We start from the raw sequence: 22,558 nt of genomic DNA on the forward strand, positions 1-22,558 counted from the left end.
GTCTGTCTGGTGGAGAACAACGTCTTTTGGCAGCATTTCTCCCTGTTAACTCATAAAATGATTTACTAAAGCTAATGGAACTGTTGTATATTTCTATCCTTTTGCTTTTCTTTCTAATCTTTTTCTGATCAGAAGTATGTTTGTAGAATTGGACTGGCTTATCTCATTGCATGTGGAGCATGTGTCTTACCACAGCTTGGATTTTTCTGTTTTTCCCTGGGAAGCATATTCCAGTTTCCATGACGTACGTGCACAAGGCACTACCAGAAGTATTTCAGGGTAAGGAGGGATAGCTCACTAGTGTAGACGAACGGAACTGCTGAGGAAATCTCAGAGCTAGTGGATCATGGCTGGTTAGCAGCCAGTGAACATATGTGAAGTACTGTATCTGGAACCTGCTTTGTTTTTTTGCTTGCCTCAGATACAGCACTGCTAGCCTGTCCTCTCTTCTTTGATCCTGATACACATGTAGGAAGTTGAAGAGAGTTTGCCTGTCTTATTTGGAGTTTACCATGTCATGGTGCATGGAAGAGCGTTTATGGTATTGTTTTGTTTGTGTCTTCTTGTAGGTCAATGCCTTACTGCCTACAGAAACCTTCATCCCTGTAATTAGGGGACTAATGATGAATCAGCTCCCATCTGTGAGACGTAAGGCAATGGACCTTTTGAACAATAAGGTGCAGCAGCGCACAAGGTGGCAGAAGAGCCAGGTGAGTCGAAGTGGTTAAACTCAGTTCTTTTAGCAGAAGTACCTGGAAAGAGATTGATGTAGAAGTGGTTTGCTCGACATAAAGACATTAAGTACCAGTGCCAAGTCTGGCAGGCAGCTCTTCTGTAGTGAGATGTGGGCTACATGCCCGTAGTTACCTTGCAGGTTCTGAGTTTCTAATTTTAAGTCTAACATGTGTGTTCTCTTGTCCCCTTAGATCCTGCAGCTCTTAGAGCTAGTTCCTGAGCTCATTGCTATTGTGCAGTGTAAAAGAAAGGAGGAAGAGGAGGAGCAAGCCATCAACAGGCAGACTGCTTTGTTCAGCCTCAAGCTGCTCTGCAAAGGTTTTGGCACAGAAAATCCACTGCCATTTGTACCTGTTCTGAAAACTGCCATTGATCTCATTTCTTCAGAGAAGGAGGAAAAGAATGTGATGGGAAGTGCTTTGCTCTGTATAGCTGAGGTCACCTGTACACTGAAAGCCCAAGCAATACCTCAGCTTCCAAGGTACTGTTGGGTTCTTTTTGAGAGAACCAGCTGCAGCAGGAATTAATTAAACTGAAATGCATTACTGAAGGGCTGCTGATGAAGGCCAAGTGGCAGTCTGCCCATGTGTGTGTGTTGTGTAGATAAGGGTAAAGGTAAAAGTGCTTGAAGGTGCTTTCTCATCGTAGAACTAAGAAGCTAGTGGGGAAATAGTAAGAGCTTTATAATCAGTAGAGTTCCTTAGGAGGGGCGGTCTTCATGGCTTTAGAAGAGTTAGACCATTTTCTGTATTTTTACTGTAGAACAGGTTGTGTTTAAAAACATAAGAACAAGTACAGTTGGAAACCCTGCATGTTACGTTATTTTATTTTCCCTGCTGAAGAATTCAAGCATCTAACTTGTTGCTTTTAAGGCTGTTTTATCTCATTACAAATATAAGTTTCTTATTCTCATTAAATCTCTACACTAAAGGCGGGGCTTTGAGCAACCTGATTTAGTGAAAGATGTCCCTGCCTATGGCGGGGGGGTGGACTAAATGATCTTTAAAGCTCCCTTCTAACCCAAACTATTCTATAATTCTGTGATTCTAAACCTAATATCCTTCACTAGCTTTGAAAATATGAAATACAGCAGCATAGCCCAGAATACTGATTTTTCTCAAATACACATGTAAAAATTCACAGGGAAATTGTCCCTGCAGGCTTAACAGATGGATTAATGTGATTGGAACATACCTCCAAATTGTCAGTGGTTTCACCTTTCTGTATCCATGCTTGGTTATTCACAGGCTGATGCCGGCACTGTTGAAGACTTTAAAAAATAAGAAGGAGCTGGTCTCCAATGAGATTTACTTGCTGAGTGCCGTTACTGCTCTGCTGAAGGTTGCAGAAACATTACCACACTTCCTTAGTCCTTATCTTCTGGATTGCTTGCTGCAGGTGAGCCATCTGACTCCTACAGATGTGTAAAGGGGGACAGGATCTGCCCAGTTCCTAGAAGAAGCTACAGAGATTGCTTCTTTTCTCTCTCTGCAACTGAAGTAGGAGCATGTGCCAACTCTGTAGAAGGTTGTAACATATTATTCCTCACCTTCTTATGCAGATAACTAAGATACAGAATATAAGAATGTCTCCTACTCCTCCTCCCGGTAGGTTGTAGTTTGCCTCTTTGGAAAGATAGATGAATCCTGAAGGATCATTCTGTAATATCCATGATTTCATGAAATGCATGTATCTAACAGCTCTAGTAGGGTCCCTACGCAGACATCCTAATGTAAGGTGCTCCAAGTGGTGCAAACAGCAAAAGTCCCATCTGACACTTGCAACAACTACTGTAAAGTAGGTTCTTGAGTTGTTTTAAGTATGCCTAACTTTTGTTGGATTTCCTGATAGGTTGTCCACTTGGAAAAGATTGCGGTCGAGTTTGGTCCTTCTTCTCAGATAAGCTTACGTGTAACATCATTGAAAACTATCCTAGCTACAAGGCTTGCTCCCCGAATACTCTTGCCTGCAGTTACAAAGTGTTACAGTGAAGTGGCAAATACCCGGAAGGTAAGGATTTTTTCATTCTTTTGAATTGTGATTAAAAAGAAAGAAAAGAAAAAAAGAAGCAGCGCAGAATTTGGTTCAATGGTCCCAGCTGTGTCCCTTCCCAGCCTCTTGCCCACCACCAGCCTACTCACTGTAGCAGCAGAGTGAGAAACAAAGTCTTAACACTGTACAAGCACTGCTCAGCAATAGCTAAAACACCAGTGTGTCACCAGCGTTGTTTTGGTCACAAATCTAAAACACAGCACCATGTGAGCTGCTATGATAAAAACTAACTCCAACCCAGCCAGACCCAGCACAGTCTTTATATACCTGTTTTCTTTTGTACTGCAACGGTGATTCAGGAAAGTTAGACCTGGGAGAAATGCACCAGTTTAATGTCCCTAGCATGATGAATGTTTGAGAGATCATCCCGTTCATAAAGGCCTTGCTTTATCTTCTAGGAACTTGAGTCACCATTTTCACGTAGGCTTTGCTCGCGTCTCCTAGGTGCAAACCTTTCAGACTTAACTGGTGTCTCCAGGATTGGAGAGGGGAGACCAAACTCTTTCAGGAATCCTACTAACTTAAGGCCCCAAAAAGTACAGGAAAAAGTTTCTTTATTTTATCAACAGTATTTTGATGAGTAAATGTGTGAAGTGCAAAAATCCAATTTCCTTGTTAGGTTTTCCAGTTACTGTCAGTATCACAGTTGCCTTTGCATTGCTTTGCTTTTGTTTTGGCAGCACTGCCTGCGTCCCCTTATGAACATTTTGAAGGAGCACATTGTTGGTATGGAGAAGGAGCACCTGATCTCCCATCAGTCTGAGCTGACAGCATTTTTCATGAAAGCCCTGGACTTCCGAACAGAGCATGCCCAGGTGGCTTGTTTAGGGGGATGAGCAGAGGCAGCTCAACCTCTACATGCTAATTCTATTTGTTTAAAAAAATATTAGTAGTTTCCATTTCATATATGCTCTGAAATTCTGGGTATCAAATATTCTGTTGTGGAATTGTTCTTGGGTTAAAAAACATTATCAGTAAGTATTTAGTCTGAAACAGACAAAACTAAGATGTGCTTTGAAAGCTCAAATTCCTTCATTTCTGACTTGGAGTTATGTTTTCTAATTTTTCTAGGATGATTTGGAGGAAGTTGGTAAGACAGAGGCTTACATTATTGATTGTCTAATAAGTATGATTATGAAACTTTCTGAGACTTCTTTCAGACCCCTCTTCTTCAAGGTAGGAAGTTTAAATATAATTTGTCTGCATCAGCATATTTCAATTTTCCAGTGCACGGACACAGGAAGGAGCTAACCTGTCTTTCACTTCCAGCTCTTTGATTGGTCCAAAACAGAGTCTACCCTAAAAGACAGACTGCTGACATTCCACCGAATAGCAGATTGCATTGCAGACAAGCTCAAGGGTCTCTTCACCCTGTTTGCTGGTCACTTAGTGAAGTCATTTGCTGAGATGCTGAACCAGGTCAACGTTTCTAAAACCGGTAAGTGTTCAGTTACGACCTACAGAGAGGCGTTGTCAGGCTAACTCTAATTGCTGAAAGAGAGTAATTATAATTGCTAAAAGTTTAGTCTTATAGGATTTACTTCACAGGACATTCTTCTCATTTCTCTCTTCTTCTTTTTCTCATAAATAAGGCATCTTTCTTATTCTGGTGGAACCAAAGGACATTTTTCATCCATGGGCTCTGGGCTGCCAGTACAAAGTTGAGGCCACGTGAAATTTTCAGTGTCAGTCCCAGTGAGTTCCATGAGAATGAAACTGTGTGGAAAGAGGGTGACTTGTTTCTGTTTGGGGTTTTTTCTTTTTTTAATTCACTGACTTCTCCTCTTATATGCTACCTGGTGTACTCAGACTCCTCTGCTTTCTTGGCAAAAATAGGTATTACTTTTTTGTATGGGAAACTATTTGCCCGTCCCATTTGTAGTGACCTGAACAAAATTCTCCATATCCACAGGTACGGCCAAGCATGTTTCCTATAGCCTGTGGCTATTCTCTTTTATCCCCAACTGACTCTGAACAGCAGTGGCAGACCTGCTAGGGCATTAGCTAAAAGCCAGATATCACTCAGAACCATAAAGTGGATGCAATATGTTAAGTATGTAATTCCTATGTAGTACATTCTTTAGCTATATTCACAAACTAACAATATTTCTGTCTTGTGGGGAAGTTTTGTATTTTAATTCTTTCGATTTTTTTTTTCCTCTTTGATATGTAGATGAAGCTTTCTTTGACTCTGAGAATAGCACAGAAAAGAGCTGTCTACTGTTGCAGTTCACCATGGACTGTCTGCACAAGCTCTTCCTGTTTGACACCCAGAAGTTCCTGAGTAAGGAAAGAGCAGAAACCTTGATGATGCCTCTGGTTGATCAGGTATTGACAAACACCAAAAACTCATGTCATGGTTGTTTCCCTCCACACCCTCACACCACACCCTCCACCCCAAATATTTTTTTTTTGTAACTATCTGGCCTCAATCCTCTCCCTTAACAAAAAGGGAGGAATTAATTCATTGTCTTTGTGCTACAAACAGTATTAACTGCTTTGCCTAAGGCTCTGAATTACTAACTTTTTCATCCTCTTCCTAAATATCCTCCTTCCCATAAGGTGAATGCCTGTTGAGCTCTTGCAGACCAGTGCACTCCCACTGATGCTCTTTGATGTAACTCTTGAGTACCTGAAAGCCAAAGCTAGAAGTGCTTTTGGCTGGGTTTATCTGGGCCTGGATCTGTTTTGACAAGGTTTTTACTTCCACAGCTAGAAAACACGCTTGGAGGAGATGAGAAGTTCCAGGAAAGAGTGACAGCACACCTGATACCCTGCATAGCTCAGTTTTCAGTGGCAATGGCAGATGATTCTCTTTGGAAACCACTGAACTACCACATCCTCCTGAAAACAAGGCACACCTCTCCTAAGGTTGGGAGCTATCAGAATCTGAACTGGTTTTCTTTGTTGCCTTAGAAAATGGGAACAGCGCCCCAAAAACCAGAAGTGGATTCAGCCAAGTCATTGCTAAAACACTAGCCTAAATTCAAAGACTGATATTGTACTAGGCTACTCCCAGGTTCTAGAGGGATGTATACAATGTGGCCTTCTGCTCTTACTGTACGCAGTCAATATTCCACACGTGGCTGTCTTCCATGCTGCGTGGTTTGCGTTTTTTAAAGATTTAGTAGCTGTTGGAAATAGAGCTAACCTGTTTGTGTATGAAGAATGGGGCAATTTAGAGGGGGAAGTGGAAGACAGTTATTTATCAACCTTCAGACCTGTTTACTAAATAGTTTTGTCAAGGCTCTGCTATTTGACAGGTGATATGTATTCAAGGGGCATACTTGGTCTTTCATTGTACTGAGCCAAGTCCTTCTGATACAGTGGAACAGCGTGGCATTGTAACAGAAAGATAAAGACCATTATATCAAATAACTTCCAGAACATACCTGCTTCTTGCAACCTACTTCTCCTCTGATATTATCTTAACCCAGAGGCTGAGATTTAAATTAGTTTAAAACTAGATCCATTCAGTAGGGAAAGCTAGTTTACAAACTTATATGGAAAGAAGGTAGGGAGAGAAAAACAGGGAACTATACTGTAATATTTGTTTCCTTAAAAAGATTATTGTTTTGTTTTAGGTCCGATTTGCTGCTCTGCTTGCTTTGGTAGAAGTTGCACAGAAACTGAAGGAGAACTACCTGGTCCTGCTACCAGAATCTATTCCATTCTTAGCTGAGCTTATGGAAGGTAAAGTTCTAAAGTGGCATTGGCGAAGGCAGACAACTGGCCTATAACCAGAAAAAGAGTAAGGGCCACTCATTTCAAAGATGCAGACAGGATGATTGCTATAGATCTTATTAATTGGTATATGGTAGCTTAAACTGTGCAGGATGCAAACTGAAAGGGATTATATCCAACACACTCCTACTGTTCAGTTAAATTACGGTAGTTTCTTCAGTGTTATAGCCTGTGCACATCTCCCCAGGTACGTGTTTTAGATCAATGTTACAGCAGAAATGATTTGCCCAAGTCCTGAGTCAGTGCCAAAATATTTTCAACTAATTATTTCTTACCTGGTGTTTTAAGACAGTTCTAAAATTGATGAGTGATGAAGCGTTCCTAGGGTAGCTTTGTAATCACTATTCTACTTAATTCCTGCTTCATTTCTTTTTCTAGATGAATGTGAAGAAGTGGAACAGCAGTGTCAGAAGACAATTCAACAACTGGAAGTCATTTTGGGAGAACCACTCCAAAGCTACTTCTAAGTTCATCCCCTTTGTTATCAAATTTTGTCTGAATCGTGTTATCTTCACACATGCAGGTGTTAAGGCAAACCATCATACTAATTTCTATCAGAGCTAAGATCTTAACTTTTTAATAAAATGTTGTAAGAATCTGGCTTTATCGTTTCTAGATGGTCTGGGGACTTTGTGTATGACTTTTCCTTAGCTGCTCTTTTAACAATGGGAAATTGGAGCAAGCTCTAAGCAAATTCTGATAGCTGGGTGCAGAGCAACACCAGGAGAGACTCACTGAATTCCATGGTGCTGGGGTTGTGCAGTTACTGTCCCCTGTGGAGGGGCTGTCATGCTACAATGAAAGCCTGGTACTCACTAGACCCATGCATGGCAATCCTGAGAATCTGGTTTTTTATCATTTTTAGCTAAGTAAAAGATAAACCCACTGAAGATACTGAAAGGAAGTTACAAGAAACTAGGATTCATACAGGAGCTAAAGCTGGTTTCTAGTCTTTAAAGACTGCTACCGATTAGCTTCTTATTCACCTAAAGCTCAGGAATAAATTGCTTGCTATGTTAATGAATTTACAACAAAACTCACCATCTATTTTGCCCCAGGAGATGCTGGTCATTACACTGCTAGTAAGAAAGGCACTCAGCCTCTGTAAAGTATGGTTTAAAATACAACTGGTTAGAGCTAACTCTATGAAGAGGAAAATCTTATGTCTGATGGGGTGCTGGGAATGGGCCTCTGTTGCCATGCAGATCTCATCTGCAGAAAGGTTACCCTTTCTGACTTAAGACAACAACGACTAATCGTGTCTGTCGTCAAATGAAAAAGATGTTCACGTGAGAGCTTCCTGCTGAACCCTTAGAAAAAGGCATGGGCACGCAAGTGGTGTAACTGCCACGACTGAGGGGGAGCTGCCCACCAGCTCCTCGGTTACAATCAGCCAGCTAAGCTTATCCTGCAGCCAGGGGTATGTACAGCACAACGCTGTCCTGAAGGCCACACCAGCACCGCAGAGGCCTAGGCCTACTGGGGTTAACTGGTTTGGGAATTGCTTACTCCTTGATGTGGAAATGGTCCTCCAAGCGGGATCACTGTGCCGCCTTGGCGATACCGGTAAGATAATAAGCCAAACATAGACCAAAAAGGGATCATGGCTACTTGGCTACCTTGGAGAAAAGCAGAGTTTGCAAGTGTTTTTATTTATGTTTTTTATACATTAAATCTGGTCATTTAAACAGTCTTTTAGTTTACATCTGATTTTTGAGATAGCTTCACTCTTTTAGCAGCTGTTAAGATAAATAGGAGCATCCCTCAGGCACGTATTGACAGCCAGTAGCAACTTATTTTTAAAAGTATAAAAATTAAGACTGACATTTGTATGGAAAACAGATCGAATAGTAACAGCTTGTTTCAGGTAGACAGTATTTTAATACAAGACTGGAAAAGGATTCATTCTCTATGCCACTGATGAGTATCCAAGGCTCAGCTGAAACCCTGCCTGGAGTACCTGGGGTCACACATTTTTAAAAGATGAAAAACACGAACATCTACTTCAGCCCCTGAGCAATCTCAACTCAGTTAGGAGCCATTTCAGAACAAATGAGCTTTCAAAAGTTCACACAATTGGAACCAGCTAAATTTCATTTGTTTCGCTTCAGAAAACTAAACGCTAGAAATGCTGCTGCGTGTTTGATTTAGGCCACTTATAAGCAGGAGGTGCTATAACCATGAGTGTCAGAGGTTAGCCTGACAGCCTGCAGCAGCAGGCTAAAAAGTAAGATGAAATTCCTCCTTGCCTTTTGCTAGAACCAGTGGGTCAACTGCTTGCTTAATCCAGCCTCAGTAAAAAGGTTACAGTTGCTAATATAAACTAAGAAGCAGAAGAGTATATTTCATAATTCTATTTTAAATAAATTATCAGTGTCCCTTTTGGAATGGATAACTGTATCTTCAGCTCCTATTTAAGTCTCGTTTCTACTTCACAATACTGAATGTATGCTATCAAGGAATGCCAAGTAGTAGTTTAACTTAAACATACCACGTGCAGTTGTTAGACACAGGATGATGCAGCATTTTCATATTGCTAGGTTCAGTAATACAGGAGACTTATCTGAGCAAACACCTATTTAGCTTGCCAGGATACTGTAAACTAGAGGAGAATTTCATCTTGCAGTTAGCAGTTCTGGTACTCACCTAAGTCAGAGAGGCAGACACAGAAGCCTAGATAGATAAAGGCAGGCTCAGCATGAATCAGCACCTGTTTGTACCTGACAAGGAAGCACTGTCATTAGAAGAGGTTAAATTCTTTTAGTACTGACTGAAAAGAACTACCAGCTCTTCACTTCTAACAACTGAACATCTCCTGTGACTTCCACTACGTTGATCTTTTCAAGTTGTTTAAAACGATGCTTGTACTCCAGAATGTGAACACCATTGACAGCAACTTTGAACTGGTGGGCCTCACAGAAAATAATCAGCTGAAAAGCAAGAAGAAGAGGTTAAGTTTTAAACTCGAGTAAGATATGAAAAACAACATGATCTAGCCTAGACTTGTGCAAGCCCTGCTCCTGTTCCAAAGTGTGTTTTGTGCAAAACATTTTAAAAAGTGAAACTTCAATAAATTTCATAGAATCGTAGAATAACTCAAGTTGGAAGGGACCCATAAGGATCATTGAGTCAGTTCAATGAAAATTCATTCTGAGCACAGACCGAATTCTTGTAACTACTTAAAAATAAAACTGTCATTACAACCAAGTCAAATCTCTGCTCCCTATGGTCCCATTTAATCCTAAACATTCCAGAAACACTGAAATGCAGGAATGGCAGTTTTATTTAAATCTGTATTTGTGACATGACATTTAACCACCACTGCTAATCATCTTGGCAGCATTACCAGTTTGATGCTATGTTTCAGTTAATCTTACCTCAAAGTACATCCCTGGACTGAAAGGGAAGTTGGCAACTTCCTTTTCTTCTTCTCCCCAGCTGTCATGAAGGTATGAGTTTCTTACAAGAACTTTATTTTTCACTCGGGGATTCAGATGTAATGCAATGTCCTTTGAGTCACTTGGTTTCAGATTTATTGCAAAGCTGGAAGATATTTTTTAAAAGTTCATTATACCAAGGGTTTATAAACACGATGCAGTAGTCCATGCTATTTACTGAGCCCTTAGCCAACACTCAGAACTGTTCCGGAGCCGGGGCCGTGATTCCCCTGAAGAACCAAGCAGGCAGTTAACGTGCATTTGTCTCCTTTGCTCAGAAACCTTTGCTTGAGGCAGCAAATGTAGGACATGACCCTGTTAGATCTGCTTCATCACTCACAGCTTTCTGTTCATGTCTCAGCAATGAGGTATTGAGTCAAGTGGCCCAAGTGCTGCTCCCCAACAGGACTAGGGAGCAGCGTTCTCACAGAAACGTATGGTGCTACTTGCTCCACACCATCCCTTTCTCTTAACTTGGGCAGTGAAGAGCGGGAGGCTTTCTTTTACCTAAAGACATTATATTATTTCTGCCAACAAACTGGCTAGACTCTAATGAAAAGTTTGATGACTCTCCCTGTACATTTAAGACTGCTGGAACATCAGGCATTCAAACCATTAATTTTTAGGCAGAGTAGCTCTGCCCAAGCTGAATGAATACTCCGCAATCTCAGACGTGTCCACAACACATCGTTCCTAAAGGGGAGCTCTGGAGAAGAGTGAAGAGTCATCCAAATTCAAATGAATGCTTCAACCTGTGGCAAAGACTTCACTGCATTTGAGGAAGAAATATTCCTTCCCCCAAATTAGCTCCAGCTGTTAGGTTATTTCCCTCCTTTGAGAAGCCTAGAATTGCCTAGTCCAGATACAAAATATAGCAACAGCCACACTTCCAAGCTGTGAAGTTCTCTTCTTCACTGAGAAAAAGAAACATCTATGACTGTGTGAACTGAAAGACATTAAATAACTTATAAACTATAAAAATCTGTATGTTTAAAAACACAAACACAGAGAACAGACAACCTGCACCACTTGAACACCCAAAAACCTCTTAACGCTTTTAAGTGGTACATTCAGCACTTGAAATGTGCTAATAGCTTTTCAAGCCAAAAGAAGGAATACAAATGCTACTAAGTATTAATTATCCTGTCCAATTGAAAGTCCATTCAAACTTTGTTAATGAGATTGCTAGACCTTGGGTTCCAGTATTAATATGAACTCTGAGTGCTGCTCAGCTGCAGGGAAGACATGTGTTCTGAAGGAGGAGTAGTACACACAGTGTAAAAAGCATGCTTCTCATCACTTGATTCATAATCAAAATTGTTTCATTTTTAGGCATATTTCTGCAGAGCCAAAAACACTCAAGCAAAGGGCATGCTGAAGCACAGACACTTCCTTAGCTCCATCTTGACCGTGTTGCACTGCCCTTCCCCCCGCCCCGCCTTTAAAACATGTGGGGAAAAGGTCGTCTTTGCAACCCGTTGTTCCTAATCATAGTTCATACTCTCCTACCAGCTTAAACCACTCAGTTGTTGTCAGTTAAGCATCTTCATACTTATAGAGTCCCAAAAAGGCCATCTGAGAAGTACTCATAGAAACGTAACATGCAGCATCTCAGCACACCAGCAGCTCATGTAACTCACTCTTTTTCCATCTACTTCTGCCAGTTCCCTTACTCTTGGATCTCTTCAGAATAAAAGCTGTCTCTGTACAATACGTGTGCTCACATGCCTGGCACAGTGTGTCTGTTCAGGGTTTCCACCATCTCATGAATGATGCAGATTTAGCAGGTAAGACACTCAGGTTTTACGTTCACTTTTCACAACGGAGCTGCTCTTTTAAGCCCTCTCTAAAGCGGTATCCTGCAGGTTCCTGAGAAAACTGCACTGTAGTTTCACACGATTCCAGATGCAAAGTTGCAAGTGAGTAAGAATATACTGAGGCAATGGAAAAGCCTACTCATTCTCAAGAGTAGCCCAGTTAAATAGCAGGAAAAAAATCAGTAACACTTACTTCTTTGAGTTTTTGTTTACTTCTCCTTTAATGGCAACCGTGCATCCTGGACGAAGTGCCGTATCAAGTTTCACAACGGAAGGAACTTCCTGGAAATATACCACCAGTAAAAATTTTGACTGTGACTTACGTTTTCAATATACAAGCTGAGCTTTACTACAGCAGGAAGAAATTTGGCCTACAATTGTGAATCTGCACTTACAGCTAAATCTGTTCCTACCAACATATTCTGGGATACTAATACTATAGCAGCAAAGTTACACCGAGATAAATGTATCAATGTGTTGGGTTTTTCTTTAGACTACCACCTTGGGTTCCAAATAAACATTATTTAACACTACTTCTGTCACCACTAATGGCGGAAGGTGGGGAGGGAAGTAAGCCCAAAGAGGATTGCTCTCTACAAAACCTCACTGATAATCATCTCCCAGTAGATTCTTGATTCCCTTGTTCTGTGCATGTTTTTCCATTAATAACTGAGATGGTTTTATTCTGCTTTTTTTTACTCTTCACATTTGCCATGAGTCTACACGAGACACTTACAATTTGTGAACCATCTGGCATTTCCCCCTACAAGAGAAAACAAACAACATTAACTAGCTTATCAGGCAACAGGGAGATTCATCCAGCCTTTAACAAACATACGTACATTTTCTGTGTTTATCTTTGTTATTCCTAGAGATGATAGCTGAGAGCCTTGTAAAGACTGCAGAGAGAGAGATATTTAGATGTCACTGCTAACATCATAGAACTTTAACATAAAGTTGGTTTAGAACCATGTAAGGATCTGAGCTGCTTTGAAGGGTGGAAATCTAGGGCTATGGTGAAGAAAGATAGCCAAACCCCTACCAACCAAGGAAAAGTCCTGAAGATCAATTGCTGAAGCCAAATCGAGATTTCTAAAGACCACTTCATAACAGTTTGAACCTTTATTTAACAGTCAGAGCACTGTTAACCCCTTAGCACCTGAGGGTGCCCACTGAGCTTTCCTCACTGCGGTAGGAATACCAGCAGGGCAGGTCCATGCAGAGGGCCTTGGGATTCTAAGCAGCCCCCTGCATCCCTGTCCCTTCCCATGGGAAGGGCAGATGAGCAACATGGCCATGCAGAGACAGTTCCAGCCTAGCCCTGGCAGACTGTGTCTTCAGCTTGCTTATTTCAATACAAGCCTCCCTCTTCCTCCTCAGGAGAGTACACCAGAAGGAAAAACAAAACAATAGCCCTTCTCCTTTCTTCCCCCAAGGATACAGCATCAGCAACCACAGACTAAAGCAACTCTGTTTTGTTCTGTGCTTGAGACAGAAACCAACCTACAGCACCTGCTTGCCCACATGCTCTTGTCAGGGTCAGTCTTCCAAGACCAGGACTCAAACAGCTTTGAAGTAACATTATTCTGGCAGTATGCCCAAGGCCTAGCAATGGGGCGCCTAAGAGTCTGTACATAGCCTTTGCAAGTGATCAGGGAGTAGACACACCTTTAAAGCTTAGACCCCATTTCGTTCAGGCCCACATCTCCACCTTCTATCAACACAGTTATTTGTCTGCTGACCTGAGTTAGACCTGACGTTTGGCAGCAAGAGACTCAAGCTTTGCCCGCAGTGTAGTGAGGCTGGAGCAGAAGAGACCCAGAATACTACACAGGAGTAGGTAGGCTGCCTTAGTGAGGGGCAGGAAGAAAGGGAAAAGGCATTCACCTTCTGTATCTCCCTGGAATTTATCACCTTCTATTTCTGCTGTATCTCACCCTTCCAGAGCAGAAGGATCTCTCTCTCTGCACAGAAGAGAATGTTGTTCTACTCCTCCCTGTTGGTTTACTTTCTCTAGCAGAGCTGGCAGCTGAGAGGAAGCACAGTGTTGCCTTCACTTCAAATTCACTGCAATTTGGTCCAAGTGCAAGTTGAGCCACAAAATGTTTGAGAAAGGATGCCTCTTCTCACCCCCCAGAAAGAAACATACACTCCTACTTATCACTTCACTCAACAATTCAGTCATTTTAGCAGGAAAAACAGGGTTATGTGCCCAAGCAGTTCCAGCTGTGGCTGAACTTGGCATTTGGAAGCCAAGCAACAAGTTACAGCCTTGGCTGAACTTGTCACTCAGAAGCACCGAATACTGAGAGTTCATTTTGGAGCTCCTGCAATATGTGAAAAGTCTAATCCATTCCTAGATCCAGTATCCAATCAATTCTTATACCATCTGTCCTGTTAACTTTGTAAGCTGTAAACTTTGTCACCCTTTTGTCCCTAACTTCAAGACTAAAATGGGAAGACAGAGATCCTCACATGAGACTCACACGTTGAAATGCGGAAAAAACTTTGTTACTGATGTTAGACTGTGTACCTACTTTTCTTTACTTCCTTTCCACCATAAATCATACTCTGTAGTTTAGCAGGACAGAGAAAAGGAATCGAACAAGTCAGCTGTCTACATAACTTACTTTAGAAACAAAATCTATAGTTTTGATCTGCACTTTGCCATATATTCCAATAGTATCTATTCTTTCAAGGCTAATTCTGTGGTTGTAGAGCAGCAAGTGCTTCTTGTTTACAGCCACCTGAAGAGACAGGGAACAAAACAGGAAAACTGTATTAAACGTACATTACACCAGCCATGTATCAAATTGTATGCATGTATCTCTGTTTTAAACCAGTTTGGTACAGAAGCAGGAGCATCCTAGAAATTTCAGAGAAATTGAGTTCAGCTCATCTTTGATTCAGTCTCTCTTTTCATCACTACGAGGGAGATCCATTTGCCTACGCTAATATTTGCATTTCACACCTTTTGTTTCTATCACCTGATCATTTACCTATGTGGTATTACCAATCTAATAGAATCTGTCATTGCAGTCTAACAGAGCAAGACAAGTATACCTCACGTGTCCTCCAAGACGACTGTCCTACACTAGTCACAAAACAGGTTTATCCTAAAGTCATCCCTTAGCACCTAAGAAGGAAGGGTGGAGTAGCCATTAGCCATGGCAGGAAGTTACCTGCCTACTCATCCAACTTAGAGGGAAACAATACAAAATTAAAGGTCAGATTAACTTAGCACCTCTTAAAAGAAAATCTTCTAAACTTTCATGTAGTTAGACTGTACCTAGGTAAGAGAGAAACCAAACGCTTTATTTTAAATATACATAATACCTCTCTTTTACTGGCCTGACAACTGGCTACGGATAAAGAATTGACCCAGACTCACCTGAAATTTATCCTTTAAAATCATGATGGCAATCTCAAATAACTTCCCTTTTTCAAAGGGCATCTCATAAGTGATCTCCTCCCAGCCCCATTTTTCCCTCTCCAGTGTGTTGCAAACAATGCAGCCAGATCTTTTGAAGCGGGGGTTGAAATGAAACGCCACATCAGCTCGAGGCTTTATGCTACTGCCACACTGTAAATCCACCTGGAACCTAATCAAAAAGAATAAGACAAACCACATTCAGCTTTATCTGTCAGGAAATCACCTCTAAGTTCGATACACTTGTGTTTTATTGTGGAGCCTCAGAACAGGCAGACGCATTGAGTGTTGTTGGATAAGGAAAAAAAAAATACATGTGTCCAACTCCTACACATTTGCAAAAGGTTCTCCCATGATTTATTGCAATGAATTAAAATATTTAGGTATTTATTTAATGGTCATCATTCATATCATGTAAGCTCCTAATTTACTGTATTCACCATGTTCCCTCCCATCATCTTCAGTAGAATAAGCAAACGAACCTTGGGCAAAGTCAGGGAACAGAACCCCCATTCTGAGCATATGCACTAGTTTATACCTCCTTATCCCGGCTTAAGTTAATATCTTCACATAACACATTTGTTATCAATTTTGTTAGCCTCAGATAACCTCTTCAGACAAGCAGACATATACTATGACGGAAAAAATTCCCAAAGCAGGCAAAGCAAAAAGGGAGGAGAGAGGATCAACAGAGAGCAAAATATCAGTTCATCCTCCATTTCTCATCACAAAGCTTTCATTAACCACTTAGGCCTGTATTCACTCTGATGCTATTGCGAAGGTTTAGATCAAGCCTTTGTGTGCCATCATAAGTAGGACCCCTGGAAACATTTTATCCATTATGTTCTTGTTCATATGATGATACTGCAACAAGTGACACTGTAGCCACTACCTGTCTGCATCATCAGGAACAGTCCCATGTATCACAATCAGCTCCCCAGGAGCAAGGCCACCAAATATTGTCCCAACATATGGAATGACCTAGAAGAAGAAGAAGAAAAAAAAAAGAACAGAAAGATTCAAATAACATTTTGTGATGGAGGCAAAAACCCCCATGATATGTTTTAAAAGAAACGCAACTAGCATTTCATTTAAAAGAAACAGTAGAAAAGCACTAAATACCCACCATAACGGGAAAGAAAACCCAGCAGATTTTCACCTATGAACCCCAAGCTTCTCAGATAAAATTAAAACTTCCAGCCTCCATTCCTAGCTGTCAAATGAAGAGTGGTAATATTTCATTGCCTCATTTTTAATAGAATATAAAGAGGATTCACTTCGAATTAGGTCATTGCCAAGGACTGACTATTATCAGCCCTTTGCTGGTAGCAGCAGGCACCTTCCACAACCCTTCTGACCCCAGACTACAGCAGCTGCCTTTTTGCTTCTTCTTGTTCCACTTTGGAAAACAATGATGGGGAAAGAAGAGACTATGTCACAGAGCATCTTCTTAGTAAAAACTACATGACAAACACAACAAAATACCTCATCCTAATGAGCTAAGAACAGCAAGGTGCACTGAAATAGCCCTGTTCAAGGGTCTTGGTCTTTATGGTATCTACAGCAAGCAGTCTGGCTCAAAGCCTGCCTAATTTTTCTTCCACGTCAATAGCAGGCAAAGGTAACACACGCACATTATCCCAAACCGAAATGGCAACATGATAGGAGTTGTTAAGCCACATGAGGGGACATGTCAGTTAAAATAAAAGCCCCAAACACCCCAGCACAGCTCTATGGCAAAGGCTCAGCCATGCTGACAGAAGGCCTACCCCGACCGTCAGCTGGTGCACCCAGAATTTCAGGGAGGGGAGGGGAGCACCTTAATAGAAAACTGTGCAAGTTCACAAGAGACTGATCTGAAAGCAAAGCTATAAGTCTGCATCTCATCACACATGCTTTGGATTGAAAAAGGAAGTAAATGGTAGCAAATGTTGCATTTGCTCTGGTTAACGGACAAAAATTTCTGTCAAGGTTGTTTTTTGGGGGGTTTTCCAAAAAAAAATCCTTGATCTATGGAACAGTGCATAAGATTTTAGGACATCTTTGAAATGAAACACCAATTGCAAACAAGAGTTCCAGTAATTTAACAACAAAAAATGAATAGAGTGGAAACACTACTCTTGAATGGAATATTGGACCATATAGGAACAAGTTAAGATTTTTATTTTTTTAATATATATATATATATCTCATCACACAAAACAAGACGACATGAAGAAGAGGATGTGTTTGCTGACACCTATTCTCATTAATTTGTGCGGAAGGAAGGGAGAATGACATCAAAAATTGTCTAAATCCACAGTATTGATCATTTCTACCAGTAGATACACGTTTTCTGCCCTCTCTCCACTTCCCTTCTCAGCTACCCACATGTTGCACAAAACCTGATTTGCAGTCGTCTTCTACATCAGGCAAAACAGACTTAAAGAACTTGCTTCTCAAGCATAAGCTCACAAATGGTCAAGCTGTTTTAAGTCTCGTGTATTTTTATTGTCTTAAGCAGGTGCAGTAGAGGAGGACCAAAATGTAAAATTCAGTGTTAACAGTGAAAAAATATATGTGCTGAAAACCCTCTGCTTACTAGTAGTGGTTTGGTTCCTTAATATACAAGCTGTACACAAAAGACTCATTTTTATTCAAAGAATAAGGACAATAATAATAAATAAGAACATATCTTGATTGTTTTAGTTTTAACACACTTGCTCTTGAGCTCTGAGTAATGCAGTAGAGCAATAAATTACTGGTTCAGCCTCCAAAGATGAACCAGGGAAACATACAGGCCAGGGATGCTGGGACTTAACCACTCTAGCGGATCAAAGTTATTTACCCCTGGAAGAGAAGGTGTAGCAAAAAAAAAAAAAAAAACATTCAAAAGGATGCATTTATTTAAGAGAAAAGTAGGCTGGCCTGGGAACTCTTCGGAAGTTCAGACACGGAATCTGCAAGGCCATAACAGAGCATTTCCTGGGTGCAGTACTAATGACTTAATGAGGTTTTGCCATCACAGAATGAGCCTGTAATTTCCTCCTTTTCAAGACGTTCTTCTACTAATTTTTCCTCATTTATTACAAGTAATGCTTATGACATCACATGATCTACCAGCATCCTGGCTCTCTTCCAGACCTCCAAAAATTACCTGTGAAGCCAACTGGTCAATGTCAACTGAGTTTGAGAGGTCCTGAAGACCAAGTTCTTTCTAATATCTGCCAGTTTTCATAAAACAAGAGGACAGATTATGGTCTTACAGAGGAAAGGACTGTGATGACACAGCTTTGATCCAGTTTGCTGGGTAGCAGGCGGCTGCCCCACCAGATGGGGCATGACAATGTTTCTTGCCAGATGGGTAAAGGTCATCATTTCTGGATGATTCAGAACAGTACAATAGTGAAGAAATAAGTCTCAGACTCAAACCTATAATGAAGCTCTTAGGTTTTGCTGCTCACGGAACAATTCACTGAAAGAGTGAAATCTTCATAGCCTGCCCTCCTCCATCCCTACTAAGTTCATCTTGTGGTATCACACAGACGACAGAATTACAGGAGGACTGAGGTTGGAAGACACCTCTGGTGTCAATGCCTTGCTCAAAGCAAGGTCAAAGATAGAGCAGGTTGCACATGGCCTTGTCTGCAGGTTCACTTGGGATCATGGGCACAATCTTTCCCAAATCTGCCTCCATATTCCAAAGCCAAATACTTACTCTTATTCCCACTTTAGACTCTTGACCCCTAAGCCCTTGTTTACCCCTTTATATTCTCCAGCCTGGTCTTGTCACCCATCATACTCATCACTCCCCTTGCAGCCATCCAGTTTTGCTGAACTCTAACTCTCTCCCTGAGAGAGTCCTGAACACCTCCTAATCCTCCTTTTCACACTTCTTCTCCAACCAAAGTCCCCATCTCCCCAGCTTCCATCCTCCTTTTCCTTTTGCACTTCAGTCCTTCTACCTCCTAGGTCATCTCCGCACAGCTTTCCTTCCTCTCCCAGCTGGGTTCTTTGAAGAAGGTTGAAGCTATTCCCCCCTCATCCCTAAGTCTATCCACTTCCCAAACTGAACAACAGTGGGACTGAACAATTAGAGTCACTGAAGGCACAGGTGTGTATCAGTGCAAAGCTGCAATAGATAAGGAAATCCTGTGCAGATCTGCGCTACTGTACGCTCCACATAGATACTCTACAGACTTTAATGTTTTTCGAGAGTTCTAGCACAGAATGTTAAAAATACTATTTCCTGCAGGCTCAAAGGAGCTACCTTTTGAAAGATACAATGAAAAGCACAGCTGCAGCCCACTCCTTTAGCCACATGCCAGTCTCAGACCATTGACACAGACCATGAGAATACTAGAGCTTTTCAGAGAAAGTCTCCAGACGCTAATCTAGGCAAACAACATTCTGTCACATCCACTCTCTGCAATGGCTGAATTGTGTTAGCTCAAGTCTTCCTTACAAAACAGGGTTTATTGTAAGGTAAGATACCAACTATCAAAGAAGATTCCAAGTTTAATTGTTCAGACTGAAGTTACAAGAACCATAAAAAAAAAAAAACAAACACAAAACAACCACCATTTCACGAAGGCTATCAGGAACCACCCGTGTTTACAGAGAATTATGTTTACAGAGAACAATGCTTATCATATTTTCACTTTCAGTCCAGCACATTCTGCAAAATGGCAGACATCCAATAAGCTGTGGGTGAAAAGGGATTACCTTCCAAAGCCAACAGAAATTCCTTCGTGTTTTGGAAGTCCTGTGCATTAAGTGTCCATTTTCTCACAGCACAATTTCTAAACACCATCGGCTCCTGGTGTCACCTGTGACATTCTTCCTCAAACACATGAGCAATGCAAAGTATTCTCAGTAACACCCCTCACTGTGCAAAACAGTACGAGTGCTAACTATTGATGCGAAACAGACAAGTCCCATTTCCCAAGGGAAAAGTAATTGACGTGATGGGGGAGTTACCGGGTTACTGATTGTCTTCTGCGGTCCATCCAAGGACATCATCTTCCCTCCTCCAGTTCAAGTTTGTCAGTTCTGTGTGACCGCTGCTGGGGCGTATTTAAAGGACTCACTGGTCAGGCAGCACCAAAGGAGGGATCCCTTCAAAAAACCAAAACTTTTAATTAGAAAGAAACAAAGTGACACTACGTGAAGTGAAAACCTCCACAGAAATACTTTAAACAGTACAAGAAACGATGCAAATATCTTTCTTTTCCAATAAATTTGCTGAGTTTTGAAATATGAAAATTAGAGGCTTGCTTAAAGAAACACGGCGCCACCCTAACAAGGAAGAGTGCACACAGGTACACAATGTCAGCAGCAGCTTCATGAGATTGTGTATACTGAGACACAATCCCATGTGAAAAGTATCATTGTACAGGGCAACACTGGTAACTCCGTGTATCTCAGCTGGGCCTTAGTAACTCTCCATCTGCAGCTGATCCCTGCCTACAGACAGGGAAAAGATACACAGTGCAAAAGCAATTTTTCCAAGACAACAAACCAACCACTTCTGTATCCTTTAATGCTTTCTGTGCTATCCCCAGATTTCCCAAGGCAGACAAGCCCTAGGGGCTGAACTTGCTTCTTCCAGTTTTATCTTACATAAAGCTAAGAGATACCAGGCAAAGCCATAGCAGCGAAGCAAAGTGTATTTTATATTCCTTCCTCCAACACATACAATCCCTGAACTCCATAAATAACTACAGGAGTATGTAAAACTTGCATTAAATGCACAGCATTAATAAGAAATGAAATAACCGATTCTAAGTATATCCAGCTACACTGTAGCTCCTTTAGCAAAGCTTCTCATGCAGTGACCGAAATTCAGGGCCCAACTGAAACTACTAATTAATTATTTCTTGCACATTCTGGAGAAATAACTTAAGGTAGCACGCAAACTGTGTGGTGATGACAGGCAGACAGGGAAAAAAATCAAAGGTGAGGGTTCCAGCACCAAAACCCCAGTGTCTGCAACCTGTTCCACAGGGCGCTGGGATCAATCTTATGCAATGATTCAACAATACAGCAGCCCATTGCAACACCTGGCTTATCTTGTGGGACATCTGGACCAGAGTTGTATTAATTCTCCTACTTGAGACCAGGGTCTAGAGTGCAATTCAGAGAACAAAGTGTGCTTATGCTGCATTTTGCCCCTTTGATCTTCTCATGGGATAACACCACCAATTTACAGCAGGAATGTGCAAAGGCAAGCAAATTTCATTATTTTCATTTTTAAAAGGAGGAAATCAAGATCAAAGGAAATAATAGTTCTGCCTTTAGCATTACAAAGTCCAATAGCAGACCCAAAAAACAGGAAGAAACCCACCGCTACAACCCAGTGCCCAGCAGCCCGCTGGTCACTTCCCTGAGTGTACAACAGCAACCTAGATCCTGCTGAAAGAGCATCCTGGAACAGAAATGACTGTCTGTCTTGGCAGACCAGGTGGCACTACGGCAAAGTGATGAGTTGAGGGTTTTTGTTTGTTCATTAGGGTTTTTTTATTGAAAAGATCGCGATAATGAGGGAAAGCTGCAATTCAGGCTCTGTTTGAACAAAACAGGAGATGGGCACGCAACTGCAAGGTTCTCCTGTAACCTTCTATCAGGCAAACCACTGTCAGTGCACGTTACACCAAATCTTAAGTCTGCAACGCTGCAGGTTAAGGTTTCCTGACTCTACTTTCAGATCTGAAAGAATACATACTCTTTCCTGTTATCTCACACTTTGCAGAGCAGCTGAAAACTGTTTCAACAACAGAAAAACAGGAAAACAGAAAGGCAAACAGCCCCTACCCTGTTCCTCTATGACACGCAGAAAATACCTTTCACGAAGCTAACTCAAGTCAGACTTTATAATGAAAGCTAGATTTTGCACCAAGGCAAACAAGACTTCTGCAAAGAGGACAGGCGAGATACTCTCCGGCTACCTGCAAGCAATTAAAGCCCAGGGCGCCGGCGGCCGCCCCCCGGTCTCAGCCCAAGGCCACTGGAAGGGGCGCAGGGCAGGTTTCACCAGGAAACCTCGGCCCTTTGAGCCTTAAGGCGCTCCGGGAAGCCCCTCCCGCCGCCGCCCCTTCCCCCGCAGGCAGGCACCTGCACCCCCGGCTCCCCGCTGCGGGGAAGCCCCTCCGTTACCTGCGGGACGTCCCCCGTGACTAGCGGCGCCTGGGGACCGGCGGGCTGCGGCGGCCCGACGCTGCCATCGCTCCCTCCCGCCCCCGCCCCGCCCAACGGCTTCCGGCCGGGCCTCCCCGCCGCCGGGCCCGGTTCCGCCGCCGGCCCGGCCTGCTGCTGCGGGCGCTGCCGTGCCCCGGGCGCGGCGGGGAGGGGGCGCCGGGCGGGGG

At 42.1% G+C, this 22,558-nt stretch overlaps 2 protein-coding genes across 3 annotated transcripts in view; one reads left to right on the forward strand and one right to left on the reverse strand.

The window, feature by feature from the left end:
• Nucleotides 1-7,133, forward strand: part of HEATR1 (HEAT repeat containing 1) — a 41,389-nt gene extending 34,256 nt beyond the window's left edge. Inside the window, exons 35-45 of the mRNA XM_075089430.1 lie at nucleotides 570-710; nucleotides 927-1,216; nucleotides 1,983-2,133; nucleotides 2,587-2,745; nucleotides 3,468-3,602; nucleotides 3,859-3,963; nucleotides 4,057-4,225; nucleotides 4,961-5,115; nucleotides 5,500-5,658; nucleotides 6,372-6,480; nucleotides 6,910-7,133. Coding sequence (XP_074945531.1) covers nucleotides 570-710; nucleotides 927-1,216; nucleotides 1,983-2,133; nucleotides 2,587-2,745; nucleotides 3,468-3,602; nucleotides 3,859-3,963; nucleotides 4,057-4,225; nucleotides 4,961-5,115; nucleotides 5,500-5,658; nucleotides 6,372-6,480; nucleotides 6,910-6,998 — 1,662 coding nt within the window. The 3' untranslated portion in view covers nucleotides 6,999-7,133. The remainder of the gene's footprint in view (nucleotides 1-569; nucleotides 711-926; nucleotides 1,217-1,982; nucleotides 2,134-2,586; nucleotides 2,746-3,467; nucleotides 3,603-3,858; nucleotides 3,964-4,056; nucleotides 4,226-4,960; nucleotides 5,116-5,499; nucleotides 5,659-6,371; nucleotides 6,481-6,909) is intronic.
• A 1,014-nt stretch (nucleotides 7,134-8,147) lies between these two features.
• LGALS8 (galectin 8) lies at nucleotides 8,148-22,457 on the reverse strand. 2 transcript variants are annotated; one of them, XM_075089433.1, is made up of 10 exons: nucleotides 22,350-22,443; nucleotides 20,175-20,312; nucleotides 16,108-16,196; nucleotides 15,177-15,387; nucleotides 14,416-14,532; nucleotides 12,628-12,684; nucleotides 12,522-12,548; nucleotides 11,979-12,067; nucleotides 9,909-10,074; nucleotides 8,148-9,461 (listed from the first exon to the last, which is right to left on the reverse strand). In XM_075089433.1, exons 2-10 carry the CDS (start codon nucleotides 20,214-20,216, stop codon nucleotides 9,312-9,314), a joined length of 948 nt encoding a protein of 315 aa, XP_074945534.1. In that variant the 5' UTR covers nucleotides 20,217-20,312; nucleotides 22,350-22,443; the 3' UTR covers nucleotides 8,148-9,311. The 2 variants fall into 2 exon arrangements, with proteins under 2 accessions (XP_074945534.1, XP_074945535.1); XM_075089434.1 differs by lacking the exon at nucleotides 12,628-12,684 and having other exon boundaries at nucleotides 22,350-22,457.
• Nucleotides 22,458-22,558: the final 101 nt, after the last annotated feature.

Source organism: Phalacrocorax aristotelis, chromosome 3, assembly GCF_949628215.1.
Source record: "Phalacrocorax aristotelis chromosome 3, bGulAri2.1, whole genome shotgun sequence".
Taxonomy (NCBI): Eukaryota; Metazoa; Chordata; class Aves; order Suliformes; family Phalacrocoracidae; genus Phalacrocorax; species Phalacrocorax aristotelis.

What these genes read in the sequence shown, in the direction of transcription:
- LGALS8 (XM_075089433.1), bottom strand. Translation starts at nt 20,216, where the DNA reads ATGATGTCCTTGGATGGACCGCAGAAGACAATCAGTAACCCG. An exon ending in CAAAGATAAACACAGAAAAT is followed by an intron (nt 12,549 to 12,627) that starts GTACGTATGTTT and finishes TTTCTCTTGTAG; the next exon opens with GGGGAAATGCCAGATGGTTC. An exon ending in TGCCAGATGGTTCACAAATT is followed by an intron (nt 12,068 to 12,521) that starts GTAAGTGTCTCG and finishes GTATATTTCCAG; the next exon opens with GAAGTTCCTTCCGTTGTGAA.